The 17,832-nt window shown below is 40.3% G+C and overlaps 1 protein-coding gene across 2 annotated transcripts; it reads left to right on the forward strand.

Moving 5' to 3' along the window:
• Positions 1–226: 226 nt before the first annotated feature.
• On the forward strand, positions 227–17,199 carry RAB9B (RAB9B, member RAS oncogene family). 2 transcript variants are annotated; one of them, XM_074278661.1, is made up of 3 exons: positions 227–454; positions 2,171–2,218; positions 13,751–17,199. In XM_074278661.1, exon 3 carries the CDS (start codon positions 13,793–13,795, stop codon positions 14,396–14,398), a length of 606 nt encoding a protein of 201 aa, XP_074134762.1. In that variant the 5' UTR covers positions 227–454; positions 2,171–2,218; positions 13,751–13,792; the 3' UTR covers positions 14,399–17,199. The 2 variants fall into 2 exon arrangements, with proteins under 2 accessions (XP_074134762.1, XP_074134761.1); XM_074278660.1 differs by having other exon boundaries at positions 230–454; positions 2,171–2,244.
• The last annotated feature ends 633 nt before the right edge of the window (positions 17,200–17,832 follow it).

Here is a 17,832-nt window from a genome sequence, read left to right on the forward strand (position 1 = left end):
GGGACCCAGACATTCTGTGCCCGGCTGTGGGGTGGAACCCCCAGCCCCAACCCGCTTTCCAGATGCTTCTAGAAGGTTGAGGGACTGCTAGCTGGAAGATGAAAGAGAGGCGGGCGGGAGGGGGGGGCGAAGCAAGGAGCTGAGGGGCGCGCATGCGCACACGGGGGTCCCCCGGGGAGCCGGGGCTCGAGGCAGGGCGGCCCAACCCCGCCTCCGTCCCCGACCCCCCTCCTTTTCCCTCCCCCTCCCACTCCCCATCTCTCGGGCGCAAGCGCGGGCCCGAGACGCGGAGGGCGCGAGCGGCAGCTGTCAAGCGAACGAGGCGCAGAGAAGGAGGCGGAGGTGACGGCAGCGGTGAGGCGGCAGTGAGGTGACGGCGCTGACGGGACCGGGAGAGCGAGCAGCACTGAGCCAGCCGGGCCCGCAGCTCCCTCGGCTCCCGCCCCTGCCCCCGGTAAGGTGCCTACCTGCCTGCTTGAAGGACCCGCCGCCCTGGGAGCCGGCAGCGGGCGGGGGCAAAGGGGAGGGGACGGGGACGGGAGGGGGGGGGCGCGGCGGGGGCGGCTGGCGCGGGGAACGCATGCGCGCCGCCCGGGGGCCGGGGAGTGGGGGACGCCAACCCCCGCTTATCCTCGGATTGGGGGTGGGGGAGCCGGGAGGTCGGGTCCCGCCGCCTGCGCCCCGCGCCGGGTCAGCTGCTCTGCCAGCATCATGCCCTCCATCCTTGCCCCTCAGGAGAGAGCCGGCGGCCTTGTGGGCATTGCCCAATCACAGGCAGCCGTGCCCTTAGTCTCCAAGGCCTTAGCTGGCAAACAAGGAGGTCAGGGACCTGAGAAGCCAAAGGAGATGCTAGGAATGCTGGTGGCGCGAACTGCTCCCCCCGGTCTAGGTGATGACTTCTGTTCTGGCAGCGTTGGCATTTGGGCTCTCAGCATGGGCACAGTGGCCAACCTGTCAACATTGCAAGATCAGTTTGGTGAAATAGAGATCTTTTGTTTTTCTCCAGAGCATCATAGTGTTGGCTGCTCCTGCTGCCGCCTAAGAGGTGGGGGCGGGGAGGGGGGGATATTCTGAGGACTTTAACAAGTTTATCTCAGAAATGGCTGTGCTGTGAACTAACCCAAGGCATCGCCAGTTGGTGGCCGTTCTTTTTTTTTGGAAGCGATTGTGATTGGAGATGGAAGCACCCCTCTCCCCACTCACTAGTGCAGTGTTTTCCACTCAGTGTGATAGATCCCAACAGTGAGCTAACTGCTGTGTCACAGCAAGCCGGGCTTTCCCTACTGCTGGGCTCCTCCTTGGCGCATACTGCCACCAGAGCCACTCTCTTCCATGTATTCTGAGGACAGCCCTGTTTTCTATTTCCTTCCTTCCCTTCTTGTAACCAGATATTAGAACCCCACTCAAAAATCTGCTTCAGGTAATCTCCGAATTCCTAATTGGAGAGGCTCTTATGGCAACCGAGGTATGTCCTGTGTCAGTTTCTCCTTCCTCTGTCCACGATCATAATAATATAGATTTTTTTTTCCAAAGGATTAATTCTTGTTTCCCTCTTCGACCCCTCCTCCCCAATTTTAATCAGCGAGTATATAAATGCTGCAGTGTGAAAATTGCTGGGAAATACTGCTCTAGTGAATTCTTCATTCTGGGCACAATATGAGTCAGAGCACCACATTGAATGAAATGGGTAAATGATTCCAATGATTCCTAGATGATGTTTCCAAGTCTGCATCTTTAAGGAAAATAAGGGAAAGAATCAAATATCAGGATTTTTCGATGCCTGTTGAATCAGATTTTCTATAGGACAAGCTACTATCCAAATTCTCTGGCTACAAATATCATTCTCATTGTGGGACCTAGATATAAAGGTTTTGACTTACATGTTTATGTCCTTATAAGCTCCTTTTGACAACTTGTTGATACACTTGGATAGCATTATTTAAATTTTTGCAACAAGTGCGTCTTGGGAGAGTAAGAATGGTTTTATTCACCTTTGTACTTTGCTGATTTCTTCTCAAAGTATTCCTAAAAGACCATCTCTCTCCTCTGCCACTAATGATTCCGTGATAATGGAAATATTACTATTTCAGGGAAAATTATGGGTGGTTTTTGTTTTTGTTTTAGGAAAGGAACGATATTCATATCAGTTAAACGTTTTTCTGTGTTTCAGAATTAGAGAAAGAACACTGGACTAGGAGTGAGAAGACTTGAATTCTTGGTCAGAATCTACCACTAACATCTTGGGCAAGTTTCCTTCTGCTTTCTGGGCCTCAGTTTCCTTCTATGTAAAATGAGCATGTTGATGAAGAAAATTTCTAAGCTCCCTTCCAGCTTTAACAGTCTATGTGATTCTATGACTTCCACAAATGGAACTCTACCCAGGGATTTTTATCTGAAAAGTGCCACTTTGAAAATAATAATGGTATAAGAAAGAATCAAGAACTAAGGTGATAATGTTAGCCTGAGCACACAAGCTGATTAGAGTTCAGGCTCAAATCATAGGCTACAGGAAATGATTATATGAGACTGATTTATAGTTACAGAAATAAGTGAGATGTTATTGCAAGTATACACAGGAACAGGTGGCAATCAAGTAGACCTTAGACAAGTACAATCACTGCAAACTCTGATGCAGACAACCACAATAGACACATAAATCATCTCAGTTTTGGGTACATGGAAGACTATAGTGAACCAAAAAAATATGAGGCAGAAGTTGGGATACCAGCCTTTTTGTGAATAAACCCCAAAGCACTCACCAGGGGCTGAATGGAAAAGTACTAGCATAGCTGGGTTTCATTACAGAGGCTTTTTTCACAGAGGGGGAATAGCCTGAGCCTCTGATCCTGTTAGGGGCCTTATCACTATTTTAGGATGACATTTTCTTTAGCTTGTACAAGTTCATTTGCAAAAATAGAGGCAGCTGAAGCTAGAGAAGCTGATTCCCAAGAAGCAGAAACTTAAGTGATAATGTGACATGCTGTCCACTAGCACAGAAGGTAGAGTAAATATATAAAAACTGGACTTTTGCAGTTGATTCAGAGGCCAATAATACAACTTTCCTCTATATCTCCTGTCTTTGAAGGAATATACTCAAGTCTTAATAATGTATTGGGTTTTTGAGAGAGGATAGGGATGGATAAACTTGTGTTTTTTGCTGGCATGATGATTACCATTGATGTTTACCAGGCTATAACAGTCATTAAAACCCTCATTTCCCTTGAGGCAATGAGGCTTATCACCACATTTATAACTTTAGTCACTTATCCTGGTGGTACAAAAAAGGAATTCCACAATTAGAGGCAAATAACTTTCAGTTGTGAAAATGGACTCCTCCCTCCCCCAAGAAAAAAATTATCTACCTAAGGGGTTATGGGAACAATTTCTATAAACAAACAAGCTATGGAGGTAGGAAGAAAATGTAAAACTGTGGAAACTTAAAAGATTATATTTGTGATACACTCTTCCACATGCCATTCCTTTATCCCCATAGTAGGAATATCTTAAAATTGTTCTTTTGTTATAGTATATCTCTTCTCATTTCAGGCAACTTTTACAAACATTTGTTTCTTCTGTTTATACCAAGTTATATAGCTACACAAAAGATCATTATAAAATAATTAGGTGTATTTTGAAGGACTAGAGGAACTTACTTGCAAGAGGGGAGAAAGACATTTTTGTGGTGATGTTGATAGTGTTTTATAGAGTATTGGTCTAGAAATCACAGACTGATCTTGCATAGTTCTCCTTGGACTAGTTTCTTTAATTATCTTTATAATGAGTAAAGTATGCTGAATTGCCAGTTCTTGATATAAATCTTCATTCTATCCAAGGGGTACGCTAGTCAGGTCTGTGGTCAACCAGGTGGGGGCTGCCCCTTTCAATGGAGGAAAACAGTAGGGTTATCAGAAAAGTCCTGCCACCACCTTTGTGAGGCTGCTTCTCCATTTTTTGCCTCTATTCCTATATAACCACCTGGGACCCATGTTAACATGTGTTATTCAGAACTATTCTTATGACCTCAGTGCTTCTTTCATGAGCACTCTAGTAAGCAACCTGTTGACAGTTTCCCCTGGATAGTTGGTTACAGATCCATCAGCAAATCCTCACATCAATAAAAATTTCTAGCATGAATCAGGCCTTATAATTTGGTAAGTCTTTTATCAGGTTTCTGATTTCACATGTAATAGAAGATCAAAATAGAATCATAATCAAATTGTAAGAAGCAACTACAGTCCCAGTGGTTTCTTCCCTGCACAGTAAGTTCCACTATTTACAGTCATCACAAGAGACAGCGCAGCCAACAGCTAGTCAGGTATCTTGCCTTCTACACCAAAATTGGCAACTACCCAATTAGCTTGTAGCTATAACATTGCATGAACCAGTTGGTGGATGATATATCTTTCAATACCTATTAAGTTCCTGCTAAGTCTTTCCAAAGCTTCCAGCTCTTTTCTAAGTTTCCTTCTTTTCCATTTCTTCTGAGTTTCAATCCTACATCTCATCCAAATAAGTCATATTATCTAATATGACTTATAATCATAATACAATCTAAATCAAACTTGACATCAATATAGACAAAATGATAACATTAAAAATCCCAGCATCAGGGGATACACTAATATTGAATAAACAGAAGTGCTTAAAATAAATTGAAACTATTAAAACAATAAGATCCTCCAACCATATACTCCCATGAGTCCATGTTGTAGAAGTTACAAAAATGGTCTCTATATATGTATAATCCATTCTACACTGAAGTTTCTAGGAAACAAAGCACAGATATCCTGGTTTGAGTACACAGTGTAAGCAACTACTTCTGGATAAGAAAATTACCCCAGATGACAACTTAAATTCTACACTTCAGCTTTAGTATTGATGCTGATAGATTTGCTTAAATGTTACATAACCACTCCAGTCTTACATTTTTATTGCAATGAAGATAGAGCCAGTTCTCACACCATGAGTTGTTTTAGAGAAATCCTTTTTGTTTTATATTGTTATCGTGATATCTTCAAAATTGGCCCAGCATACTTTTTCTCTTGTTGTGGAACTTCGTAGAGGGCAAGATATCCTTGACTTAGTGCTCTTTGTTACATGCTTTGGGATACCTAATTTCAGATGCAATAAGAATTATAGAACTATCATTCTTCAGTCAGTAGAAAAGGAAAAAAAAACTTACAATAATAGTTGATGTTGATCTTGTAGTACTTTAAAGTTTATAAAGAGCTTGACATATAATCCCATATTTAATACCAAAATGTTCTAGCTATAAGATTATTGCATCAAGAATAGATCACCAAGAGTATTCTTTTCATTTATTTATTTTCAACTTCATTTTTGTTAGTATGGGGTGGTACTTTAGTACGGCCTTAATATTTTCTCAGCTCTATGCTATTATAACTATAAGCTTTTTCTATTCCAAAGCACTTGACTAAATGTGTGTTTCAAAATTAGTCTTCCATATGTGCAAATCAATCATAAAAACTCTTCTGCTTTGCCACTTCCAAATTATTGTGACTAAAAATGCTTTCTAAAGACTAGAATTGATGCAACTTGAAGCTTCTAGTGTTTTGGTCCTCTTTTGAACTTCTTTTAGTATTCCCCCAAAAAATTATATAAAAAGGGCTCTTGTAGGTTTCCTATAAGAGAGAGAGAAAAAAAGGGCTTACTATTTAGGAGCTGTCATGGTAGAGTCATGAAAACTTGTGGATTAAAAGACTTGGAATCTTAACTTCAAGGACTAGCAAGAGTAAAGGAAGTGAGAATGATTGGCTTTTTTATTCCTTTTTTCAGAAAAGCAAATCATCCATTTTGAAAATCATTAGGGTTTCCCATATAGGTTTCTCTCGGAGTATTCCAGGATAGAGGGGACTATAAACTCCCTGAAATTTGCTCTGGATTACTGGGTCACATGGAGAAGGGAAAACAGTTTTTATTCTGGTGGAAGTAAGGTCAAACTGCCTACCTGCAGTGTAGGGAGCCAGATGTGAGCTGCCAGTAACCATAAAGGAAGCCAGTATGGTAAGGTAGAAGAGTTGAAGTTTAGAGCCAATCAGGGTAATAGAATGAAAAGAATACTGGATTTGGGTTCAAAGGAGTTAGATGTGAATCCCAGCTTTGCCACCTACTACCTAGAAGACCTTGGGCAAGTTATTCAATCTCATATGTAAGGTGAAATGTAACCCTGTCGACCATGGCCCTGTACATACACCTAAGACCCCATTACAGAGATGATCTCTGAGGTCCCTTCCAGCCCAAAGCTATAATCTTAGGATCTTTGGGGATCACCAACTACCACAAAAGGGAGATAAACTAATTGAAAAAAATGAAACCTACATTATTTTGAGGCAAGATCCAAATCTTCAGTTGCAAACCCAATGGCTATTCCAGATTTCTTTCCTAGAGAAGATAATGGAGCTACAAGATAGTTTCAGATAAACCTTAAGGCAACCAGAGGGAAAAATAGACATGATATCATAAAGCTAAAACTCTAAATTCTTCTGGTGTCTTATTCACAGGGACTAGATACAATATTTTTTAAATCTTAGGACTTCTGGTTTAATTTACATTTATACGGGAGATATTTGCTTGCTTTCCAGATTATAACTTAAACATCCCAAACTTAGTATTCATAATTTTTTTCAGTTTACACAAGTAAATATTGCATCCTTGCACATTCAGAAATAGAAAGTTGGATCAAATCCACAGAAAACTAATTGAACCATGATTGTTATCTGCCTGTGTTCTCTACATTGTTTATACAAATTGCATATATGTTTCTGATATACATTCTAAGAGTCTTATGAACTTTTTGGGTCATTTAGTTTTAGTAACAGCATGTTTTGATAGATTGTACCCAACAACTCATATTCTCATAGGTATTTCTTTGAAAAAAAAGGAATGCATGTTTGTTAAACTGATCATATTGAGATTTTAGCCTAAAGACAAATATGCAAGTTACTGTTTATCAGAATAGGCCTTAGCCCCATCAGATAAGTACTTTGTTTGGGGAACTTAGCTTTAATAATTTCCACTTGGCAATCCACATCATACTGTGGCAGACAAGTAGGGAGCTGCCTAAGTGTGAAGTTCATGAGAGGGAATCTGGAGACAGGAGATTGGGAAGGGAATCAGAAGCCGCAACTTTTAGTAACTGTCCACCAAGAACTAGCAGAGCAATACCAGATACATTTTCTGGGTCTGGTCTTGCTGGGGTGCTTTGGCAGGTCTGGGTGGACAGAAGAAGCTAGAGAGTCTGAGTCTCTCAGCCCTTGAAAGAGAGAAAGATCACAGAGAAAGAAAAGGGGTAGAGTAGGGAGCAAATGCTGTTTGAGTACCTCTTCAAGCCAGAGAAAGAGAATGAAACAGCACCAAAATTGCCCTTTTGGAGAGAAGGACAAAAGAGAAGAACTCCCTCCTTCCTTTCCCTTCAGCCATCCCTGGTTTCAGGGAGCAGCAGAAAAGGGGTAAGGTAGCTCCGGAAGGAATTCTGGATGCAGTATCCTCACCCCCACAATTTAAAATTCCATGGTGGGTGAACCCAGCAATCCACCACAGAGAAAAACATGAAATTCAGTGTACATGCAATGTTATCGATATCAATTTGCATGCCAAACATTGCAGAAATGCCGCCATAGTTTTCTTTTCTTTTTTTCACTTTTATTTATAATTTAGGAAAGACAGTTGGGTTTAAGTGACTTGTCCAGGGTCACACAGCTAATAAGCCATAAGTGCCCCAGGCCACATTGGAACTCAGGTCCTTCTAACTCCAGGTCTGGTGCTCTGTGCCATCTAGCTGCCCTTCAAGAAAGCTTGATTTCCTTCCCATTATAATTTGCATCAAATTCATGGTCAACTTATGTCTTCCAAACTATTCTTTTACTGGAAAGCAGAATTCAGTTACTTCACCCCCATTCACAGGTGTCTGCATAATCCTTAACAATTCATTTTATGCTGAATTTATCCCCCAGTGCTGGCCAGATGTGAAAGGATAAGGCAGGTATTTATAATCCAAAATTTTATAAATTTTAGATGACTAATTCAAAGAACCTGATTCCAGAGTTGTCTGACACACACATACACACTTATACATACATATACACATAAGCATATGCAAAGGACAGGGACAGCTAGTTGGCGCAGCGGATAGAGTGCTAGACTTGGAGTTAGGATCTGAGTTCAAATGTGGCCTCAGACATTTACCATCTGTGTGACCAAGGGCAAAATCACTTAAGCTTGATTGCCCCCCCAAAAAAGGAAAAGAAAAGACACCAGTTGCTTAAAGGACATTGAACTTTAAACAAATTTCCAAATATGTTCTTTTGATTTTCCTGGATTTGATTTTTCTCATCTGTGTGCTCTCCCAACCCACCACCCCCACTTACAAACCCTTTTCAATACAATCAGAGTTAAGAGAGAGGAAAGGGAGCACTACCTTTTTTGTCTTTACCAACTATTTGTTCATTCCTCTCTGACTCTTCAGTTGCCCCCTCCATTCTCTTCCACATCTTCACAATGGACTGTTTTGTCAGATTGGAGTCTTTCCTTATTAATTATTGCTTTCTTCACGAAGAGGGAAACAAGTTTGTCTACATCACCATTTTGTTTTTTCTTTCATCTTGGTCATCCAATCGAGGACAGGAATTCCTTTTCCTTCCCTTTCATATTCTTCCTTTGCCCAGTCTGCCCTGACTTCACCCTAGCTCAAGTATAGTTCTTGTACCCAACTCCAATACCCATTTGTGTTAGTCTGACAGAGAAACCGATGAGTCATAGGGTTCAGATCACAGAGCTCAGAAAATGACAAAACAAGACTGACTTAGTTACAGTGAATTAAGAATTTTTGCAAGGGGGGCAGCTAGGTGGTGCAGTGGATAGAGCACTAGCCTTGAATTCAGGAGGACCCGAGTTCAAATCTGATCTCAGACACTTAACACTTCCTAACTGTGTGACCCTGGGCAAGTCACTTAACCCCAGCCTCAAAAAAAAAAATTTTTTTTTTGCAAGGATACACAGGAACAGGTAGTGGGTCAGCTTCCTAAATCTGGCTGCAATGGCAGGACTCTTACAGTCTGGGAACCTGGGGCCATCATCAGGACACCAAGTCTTCCCTGAGTGAATTCAAAGTATTCTCCCTATGGTAGAGGTTTATATAACCCCTCAGAGGTGGGGGTAGATAAGTACTGCTAGAGCTGGGATTTGTTACTGATGTTTGTTCCCACAAGGTAAAGAAAGCCAGCCTCCGCCTGGGACCCACAAGAAGTTTTGTCACTATTTCGGGATGTAATCCTCCCTCATATGGCTTTGTATGCTTATTCAGTCATGTGCTGCTCTTCGTTATTTCATTAACCATATCCCCAAATTTTCTTGGCAAGTTACTAGAAAAAAGGTTTGCCAGTTCCTTGTCCAATGAATTAAGGCCACCAGAGTTTTCATGACTTGTCTAGAGTCACACAGCAAATAAGTGACCAAGGCCACTTTGAACTCAAGGCTTCTGACACAGGCTCACGACTCTATCCACTCAGCCTCATATAAGGCTTCTGTAAAAACAGGAGGCCTGACCTGGTGGAGTTGATTACTGAAAAGCTCAATCACAAAAACAAAACTTAACACATGTAGCGTATATCAAGTGCGTAAAACCTAGAATTTGTACAAATTAAAAGGATTTTGAGGTGTTTCACATCCTAATAACACAAATGTTATCCTCCAGAAACATGAATAAAAAATACTGTCAATTTCAGGTTGTAGAAGTCATCCATAACTTCTATTCAGATAGAGTCATGAGGTACTTATATTGTAAATGAGCTCTGAAAAAGACAAATTTGCCTCTTTTATTGATGCCTCCTCTCAGTAATTATCATCATTCTCATCATTATCATAATTACCCTCTCAAAGTCCAATCCATGATTGTCAACATCATCACCATCACTATTATTAACAACAACAGGTATCAGCTTGGTATAGTGGAAAGAGCTCTGGCTCTGGCATCAAGCCCTTCCCCTGCCTTTGATGATTACCACCCCTGAGGTCCTCTGAATTTATGATTCCATGGTTATACAGTAGTTTGTATTTCAGTTTAATGCCTTTTCACATATACGGAGAGAGAACAGTGCAGAAAATAAAAAACTGAATCTGGAAGCAGAAAATCTGGATAATCCATTTTACCTCATAGCTATTTGATTATGGGCAACTTGGTATCATTTTCTGAGCCTCAGTTTCCTCAGTGGAATAATGCTACTTCTAATTCTTACCTCATAGGGATGTCATGAGGATCAAATGAGAATCACAAAATCTGAAGTAGATAGATATGCCTTCAGAGGCCGCATCTGAAAAAGAATCTCCAACAAGTGGCCATCCAGTCTTCAGAGGGAATCCCCTACTCCAGAGAGCCCATTTTTATCTTTACATGGTTCTAATTGAATTGTTAGGAAGTTTTTCCTTGTGTCAAACCTAATTTTGTGATATTTTACACATATGCACACGCGCAAACACACACATATCTCTTCTCCAGGCTAAATGTCCTGAGTGCCTTCAACTTATCTTCATGTGACATAAGACTCTCCTTTTAATGCTTTTCAACTTGTCAAAGTCATTCCTAAAATATGCCAGAACTGAAGAAAATTTCCCATATGTGGTCTGACTAGGGTCGAGTACAGAGGGACTATAACCTCCCTAGTCTGGACAGTATGCTTATCTTCAAGAAAAACAAGATCGTATGGCTCTGGATCCTAAGCATACTAGTAGGATTTCTGAGCTAAATAATGGAAGTTATTGCCGCAAAGGAACTATAACGTATAAGGATCTAATTGTCTCAGACAATTAGTGAAACTTAGTAAAATTACTTTTAATGAAAAGGTGTAGGTTCGAAATCATTTGTGCGTTTCACAAAGCAACGCAAATTCACAAAGCAAAGTACAAATAATTGCAGTCTGCTTTCCCATGCGGTCCTTCCTACTCATCTACTCTAATTGTAGCTTTCTGATAGTTCGGTTTCCATAGTCACTCCACTGGCCCTTCATTGTACTGAGCTTATCCGCAGCCGGGAAATTATCCCTAATGACTTTGATAATATGATCACCAGTCTTGCTGAAAGTGCAACCTAGTTCATTTCACACATGCCATTGATTGCTATCATAGGATGTCAAGAGTCCTGTTTCCTAAAATTGTCTTTCAGATTCACACAATGAACAAGAAAGTATGCTAACAGCTATTCTATCTCCATTTAAAGAAACGTTTATCGAATCCAGCTGGTTTCAAGAGCTTCAGATTGCAAATAGAAGAGGGCAGAAAGTAGGGCTTTTGTAATTTTGAGGTGCTTGAGAAATCTATAGTGTCACTATGGCTTCAAGTCCTAACTCTCATACATATGGCAAGTTACTGAAATTCTCAGTGCCCAAGCCAATTCTGTGACACATGTTCCCAAACTAGATTAGCAGAGGGAGTTTCCACAACAGGGAGTTCCTCACACTGATGACATTACACCTACCTCTTCAAAACCCAGAAAGTGACTTAGCAACTTAGTAATTAATATCTTTATCGATGAATTAATCCATTATTTTTAGCTTGAAATCTCTGACATTTATAACATTAAATTCTTTTTTTTTTAAAGTTTGAATTCTTTTTTTTTTATTCATTTTTCCAAATTATCCCCTCCCTCCCTCCACTCCCTCCCCCCGATGACAGGTAATCCCATACATTTTACATGTGTTACAATATAACCTAGATACAATATATGTGTGTAAATACCATTTTCTTGTTGCACATTAATTATTAGCTTCCGAAGGTATAAGTAACCTGGGTAGATAGACAGTAGTGCTAACAATTTACATTCGCTTCCCAGTGTTCCTTCTCTGGGTGTAGTATAACATTAAATTCTTAAACAGTGGGGTGAAAAAGTTGCTTTATATTCCAACAGTGTAAACTATGAGATGCATCTGCTAATTGATTTTGTTGTTTATACTCATGTTAACTAAGTCTCATCATATATTGAAGAATTTTGCTTTTAAAATATTATTCTTGAAATGAAGATGTCATAATTTCACAAAGTTTTGTATTTCTTCTGGGAGTTCCCTGTGTCAATAAAATCATCAATCCAGTCCCTCATCTAACTGTGACCATTACCTGGCAACGACAGTCTGGAGCAGATTAACCTTTTACTGGGGTACCTGTCCTGTTACAGAAATGTAGCTTTTAGTTGTTGTTGTTTTTTTCTCCTTCATTCTCAAAGAGAACCATGATAGCAGGGGCATGATGCCATGAGATGCAAGTGATTTGGATCGAAGTGAGAGAGGGCTGGACAAGGTCACCTGCCATACTTTCTCCTCTGGAACTATCTGAGTTCAGTGACAAGACATAGATCAGGATAAATGGAAATGGCCTTTGGATAGGTGGGAGACCTTGGTCTTTTTAAGCTAAGGTCTTTAACCGGTCTCAGTTTGACTGAAGCAATGCCCATTGAATGCCCATTCCAAAAAATCCAACTCACTTGAGGCTTTTAATAGAAAGAAAAAGAAGGAATTCTAGTTCTAGTATAGATGTTCCCTATAGTTTAGGCCCCTCTAGGCATGCCCTTTACTAAATATCTTCTACTAGTTTTGCTTTATTTTATTATCAAAGGCTATTTTTTTAAGGTTATCACACTAAGAATACAAATTAAATCTATTTGGAACAAGGTAAAGCTTGAATTTTGTCTTGGAGTGTTAATTGTGTATATTAAATATGTGCGGTGGATGGAAGTTGAATTTGTTATTAATTTTGTTATTAATTTCCTGGTGTGTTTTATTATAGATTTTTGAAATTGTTTCCTTAGTGTATCATATTAAGTTTGCAATGTATGTGTTTCTAAAAGCATTCTGGCAAAGGCACTACATTAGTGGCTCTATTCCCATCTCTTTTTTTTTCTCTTGCTATCATAATATTGCCTTTAACTTCATTTTTTTTTTCATGCCTTTGTTTAGCTTTCACAATGACCTAATCACTATGTAATTTCTCTAAAACACCTTCTGGGTGTTCCATAGGGAGATAAGCTGCCATGGACCCTCCCCCAAATTACTGAAAAATTCCATTTTTTGCCTCTTATTCAATACTTCTGTAATGCTATCAGTTTCAGAAAAGTCAATATTATAGTAGATCCCTCACCAATCGGCAAGCTCCACAGGACTAAAAATTCATTAACAAAATTGACCTTGCAGGACTAGAGCTCTACTTCATTCAGCATAGGCCCCTTTCCCCCCTCAGCTTCCTTGAACCTCTCATCAGCAGATCTCTGAACCCAAATCAGTTATAAAACTCGCCTTCTGCTGTTTGTGCTGTCCCAAGGCTGGGCCAAAACTGAAACTATCTCATATTAGGGGTGAAATGCTACCTTGCCAACATATTCAAGCCTTAAATATTCAACACATTATCAGAGATTGTAGCAACATTAAATGGTAGAAAAGCAAGTTTGTTTTTTTCACATACCATGAAGAGTCTGTTCTTTTTGTTATGTACTGTTAGAAAAGCTTAATGCAAAAATGATGCTTTTTCAATGGCTCTGTGATGTCACCAACATGGGTACTCCCTGTCCCAGTGCAGATGGCAATCAAGCTATGCCTGTCCATCTTATGAAACTCTTGTCCACGTCCTTTTTTTAATCTGTCAATTAAAGTAGAGAGCCTTCCACTGCAATGCAGAGGAATTCAGTGTTGAATTGCTTATAGTTTGCTTGGGTTTAACTATTTTCCCTCCTATTTTTCTCTTTTTTTTTCAGATTGTCTTGGTCACAAGCCCATACCCACCTGCTGTTGCTACAATGAGTGGGAAGTCCCTGCTCTTAAAGGTCATTCTCCTGGGGGATGGTGGAGTCGGGAAAAGCTCCCTTATGAACCGTTATGTAACCAACAAATTCGACTCTCAGGCTTTCCACACTATAGGTGTAGAATTCCTAAACCGAGATTTAGAAGTCGATGGTCGCTTTGTGACCCTCCAGATCTGGGATACTGCAGGTCAGGAGCGTTTCAAGAGCCTACGAACACCATTCTACAGAGGAGCAGACTGCTGCCTCTTGACCTTTAGTGTGGATGACAGGCAGAGCTTTGAAAATCTTAGCAACTGGCAGAAAGAATTCATCTATTATGCAGATGTGAAAGACCCTGACCACTTCCCCTTTGTAGTCCTAGGGAACAAGGTAGACAAAGTTGAAAGACAAGTGACCACTGAAGAGGCAAAGGCTTGGTGTTTGGAGCATGGGGATTACCCCTACCTGGAAACAAGTGCCAAAGATGACACCAATGTCACAGTGGCCTTTGAAGAAGCAGTGAGGCAGGTTCTGGCAGTGGAGGAGCAGCTGGAGCATTGCTTGCTAGGCCATACCGTTGACCTAAACAGCAGCTCCAAAGCTGGATCTTCTTGCTGTTAAGGCAACAGCTTCTAGAAAAGTATACCCCAACATCAATTTGTCAATAGTATAAGGAAAAATGATTTCCAGGCACATCTAAGAGTGTCCAGAAAAAGGGTAGTTAGATGTTATTGTTGACTGTCAATCAGAGCCTTTCAAATTGAAGTTGGGAGTTGAGAAGAAAAAGCTTTACGGGGAGCAAGCCAAATGTATTTGTGTGTGATTTCTGCTATTTCCCCTTCCCACATATATCAACCAGGGCCTTCAAGGAAGATTTAGGTCTTGAGTGAATTAAATAGTTTCACATTTGCAGTATTAACCCAGAACCCGCTGTGAAAATGAGGCTTTCAGCAACATGGAGTTGGAGAGCTACAGGTATCACTGAAAGTGTATCCATTAATGAACTGAAAAGGGTTTCCATCAAACTCTTAGGAAAGTAGTTTCTTACATTTCTGCCAAAGGACATGACATGAGTCTTGAGCTGTGTTTCAACAAAAGTGATGCTTCATGAGGCTGGCATGACTGGGAATGCAGATTTGTAGCAATGTATGTTGCCTTGTCGAAACCCTTCTCTATATTTTTCTCCTGCTCTGAGCCTTTCAAAGAATACCACCTCAATGCAAGACAGACTCATGCCACTGGGAACAGTATACTCCTTTTATTTGAAATGAATAGATTCTGTGCAAATGTCCAACCTTCTTTGCAGAAAAATGGTTGATCTGCCTTTACTTTGTACCCTTGCTGCATAGAGATGTTGCTTCTATGTCAGCTTTTCATTAGCTGAAGAGTTCTGCCTGATCTTCTTAATGGTGGGTGTCGTTGGTCATAATTCGCTTTTTGACCCAGGTGGTCCTTGTGGCTACCAGAACAAGCTCATCGGGAAGGCCATTAGAAATAAATGAGGGAATGAGTCTCCCTCACAAAGTTCTTTAACTGCAGGTATTTGGAGATCTTTCCACATAGAAGAGGAAGCTTACTTGTCCTGCTGCTCCAAGAGGCAAAACTATAACCAAAGGGTAAAAGTTACAAGAAGCAGAAAAAATGTTTTTGATGTGGGAGCTATCTACCAGTGGTCTGGACTGCCTTGGGAGGGCTTTGTAACGTCGAGGCATTCAAGCAGAGGCTGAGTAATAACCTATCAGAGATGCTATAGAAGGGATTCCTGTACTGAGTGAGAGGTTAACTCCATCACCTCTCAGCTCTCTTCCAACTCAAAGTCCTCTGAGTCTATAATGTATGTTTCAGTGCCATGTAGTTATGGATTTGTCGTGGGCTGGCAACTCGGGCCCCAGAGAATGATATGCTAATGTCTTAGTCTGCTTTGGTCTTAAAATACTGCTTTAAAGTGGCTTGTCTTTAACAGCAACTGGTCAGTTAATTCTTTTTTGCTTTTGGACAATGGCAGAGGAAAGTCTAGAACTCTATATAATCTTAATGTGCCCTATTATGAAAAGAAATACAAAAGTATAAGAGGGCTTGGCCAACTTTTGGTCACAGTGGCTGCTGGATCTAAAACCACATTATTGAAATTTATAGACCAGCACCTAGATTTTATTGATTGATCCATCTGTCTCATGTAGCTCTTGTTCTGTAAATCCATACTCTCTTTGATAAATATCTAATCCCAAATGTTGAAATACTGGCAGAAACTACTAGTAAAGGGATTTTTTTTCCCAGAGAGCAACTCTCACAACTGTGGTAGTCACAAAAACATTCACCTATGCAGAGAGGCTTACCTGGCCCAAAAGTCTAAGACTTCCCAAAACATGAAAATGGAATGAACTGACCACACCCAAATCTCCAGTTAAGGTATAGGTCTGGCCCTATTATCCAGACTTGCCTTGATGTTAGATATCAGAATCAGAATCTGTCCTCTTCCCTTCCTCCCAGCTCTTAAGTTTAGGCTCCTGTGTTGACCTCACCCACAGCCAAAAATGCTGGTTTCCAAGTATGTGATTGGACTGCAGCAGTGACATTAAGGTGGAAATTTTCAAGTTGCTGTAGTCAGAACTAGTCATTGTTAATCATTTTTTAAAAGTGCATGGGATATGGGATCCTCTTTCTAGTTGCATTCTGTTTATGATCGCTTGTCTTTGTAGATCTTAGGTCTTTATCAAGACCAACATGGACATACTCCCCAAAGGATTTGCTTCTATTATAGTGGCGTATGATTTGTTGACTAAAAATCACGTAAATTTCATTTTCTTGGGCCTGCTTTCTACCCAAGACAAATGTTAATCGTCTTGATGGATCGACTGAAGACTCATTTTTCTTTGCCGCAGCCATACTAATTTCCCTGTCAAATCATTTCATGATCTCTTAACAAAAGTACTTAATTGTAATTCAGGCAGTGGCATTCTGCTGTGTAACACCCAGTGGACTACTTATGTATAGTTTAGCTAATGTAAAGAAAGGATAATTTAAGCTCCAGAAACTGCAGAAAGGGCTAGTGATTGATGATATACCCTGGAATATTTAGTGTTGATGGTTTGGGGTGTTTTTTTTTTCCTGTTTTGGCTTTTGTGTTGAAAGAAGACTAGATTTTTTTAATGAGACATTCCTCATTAGAACTACGTATAAGGTGTTGGTTGTTGTTTTTTAATGGTCCTTTAAAATGTCACACCAAATTTTTATTTAGTTCATTTTTCTGTATTAGAAGAAAATTCCAGGGGCCTCAAAATTCAATTTGTGCCTGCCTTGGCCATCTCACTTTTGCCCTATGGCAATCCACACTCCTTGTTGCTGGTGCTGCTAAAAGTCTCAAGAATCGTGTTTCAGGTGTTTTGATTCAGCTATTAAAATTCATCTGTGTTAAAGTGAAATTGTGCAATCTTGTGTTTTTGTTATATTTGAAATAACCAAGGCTGTAACAGTAAACTTGTTCAAGTTCGGGTTTTTTTGAGCAGCAGACAAGCCTAAGCAACGTCGCCTTAACTTGAAAATCATAAAATGTATACTTCTTTAATCCAGTCTCCTCATCTGACAGGAATGGAAACTGAAACCCCACGGTCACATGGCTGGGATCTGAACTCAGGTCTTCTGACACCAAAGCCATTTTTTCCACTCTACTACACGGGACAAATAGCTACTTATTGGTTAGCCCACAGGAAAGAAAATCAAAAAGGGGGGAATTTGAGATCTATGTTATCATGTTCCTTAATCAATCAGTGGATGTGGACTGATAGCATGGTGTGGTGGAAAGAACACTATTTGTTTCAAATACTGCCTCTATGACTTATTAGCTGTGTCACCCTGGACAAGTCACCTAATTTTTCTGAGTCTCAGTTTCCTCAACTGTAAAAGGAAAACGTTAGACTAGATGGTCTCTGAGATCTCTACTCTAGAAACCAAAGCTGTGTTTCTCCTAGCCTTTATTATAATTTAAAATAAAATATTAAATCACTACAAAATAGAAATGCACTATTAAATATAAACATTTTACCAGCTTATTTTTT

Source organism: Sminthopsis crassicaudata, chromosome X (assembly GCF_048593235.1).
Source record: "Sminthopsis crassicaudata isolate SCR6 chromosome X, ASM4859323v1, whole genome shotgun sequence".
NCBI lineage: Eukaryota > Metazoa > Chordata > Mammalia > Dasyuromorphia > Dasyuridae > Sminthopsis > Sminthopsis crassicaudata.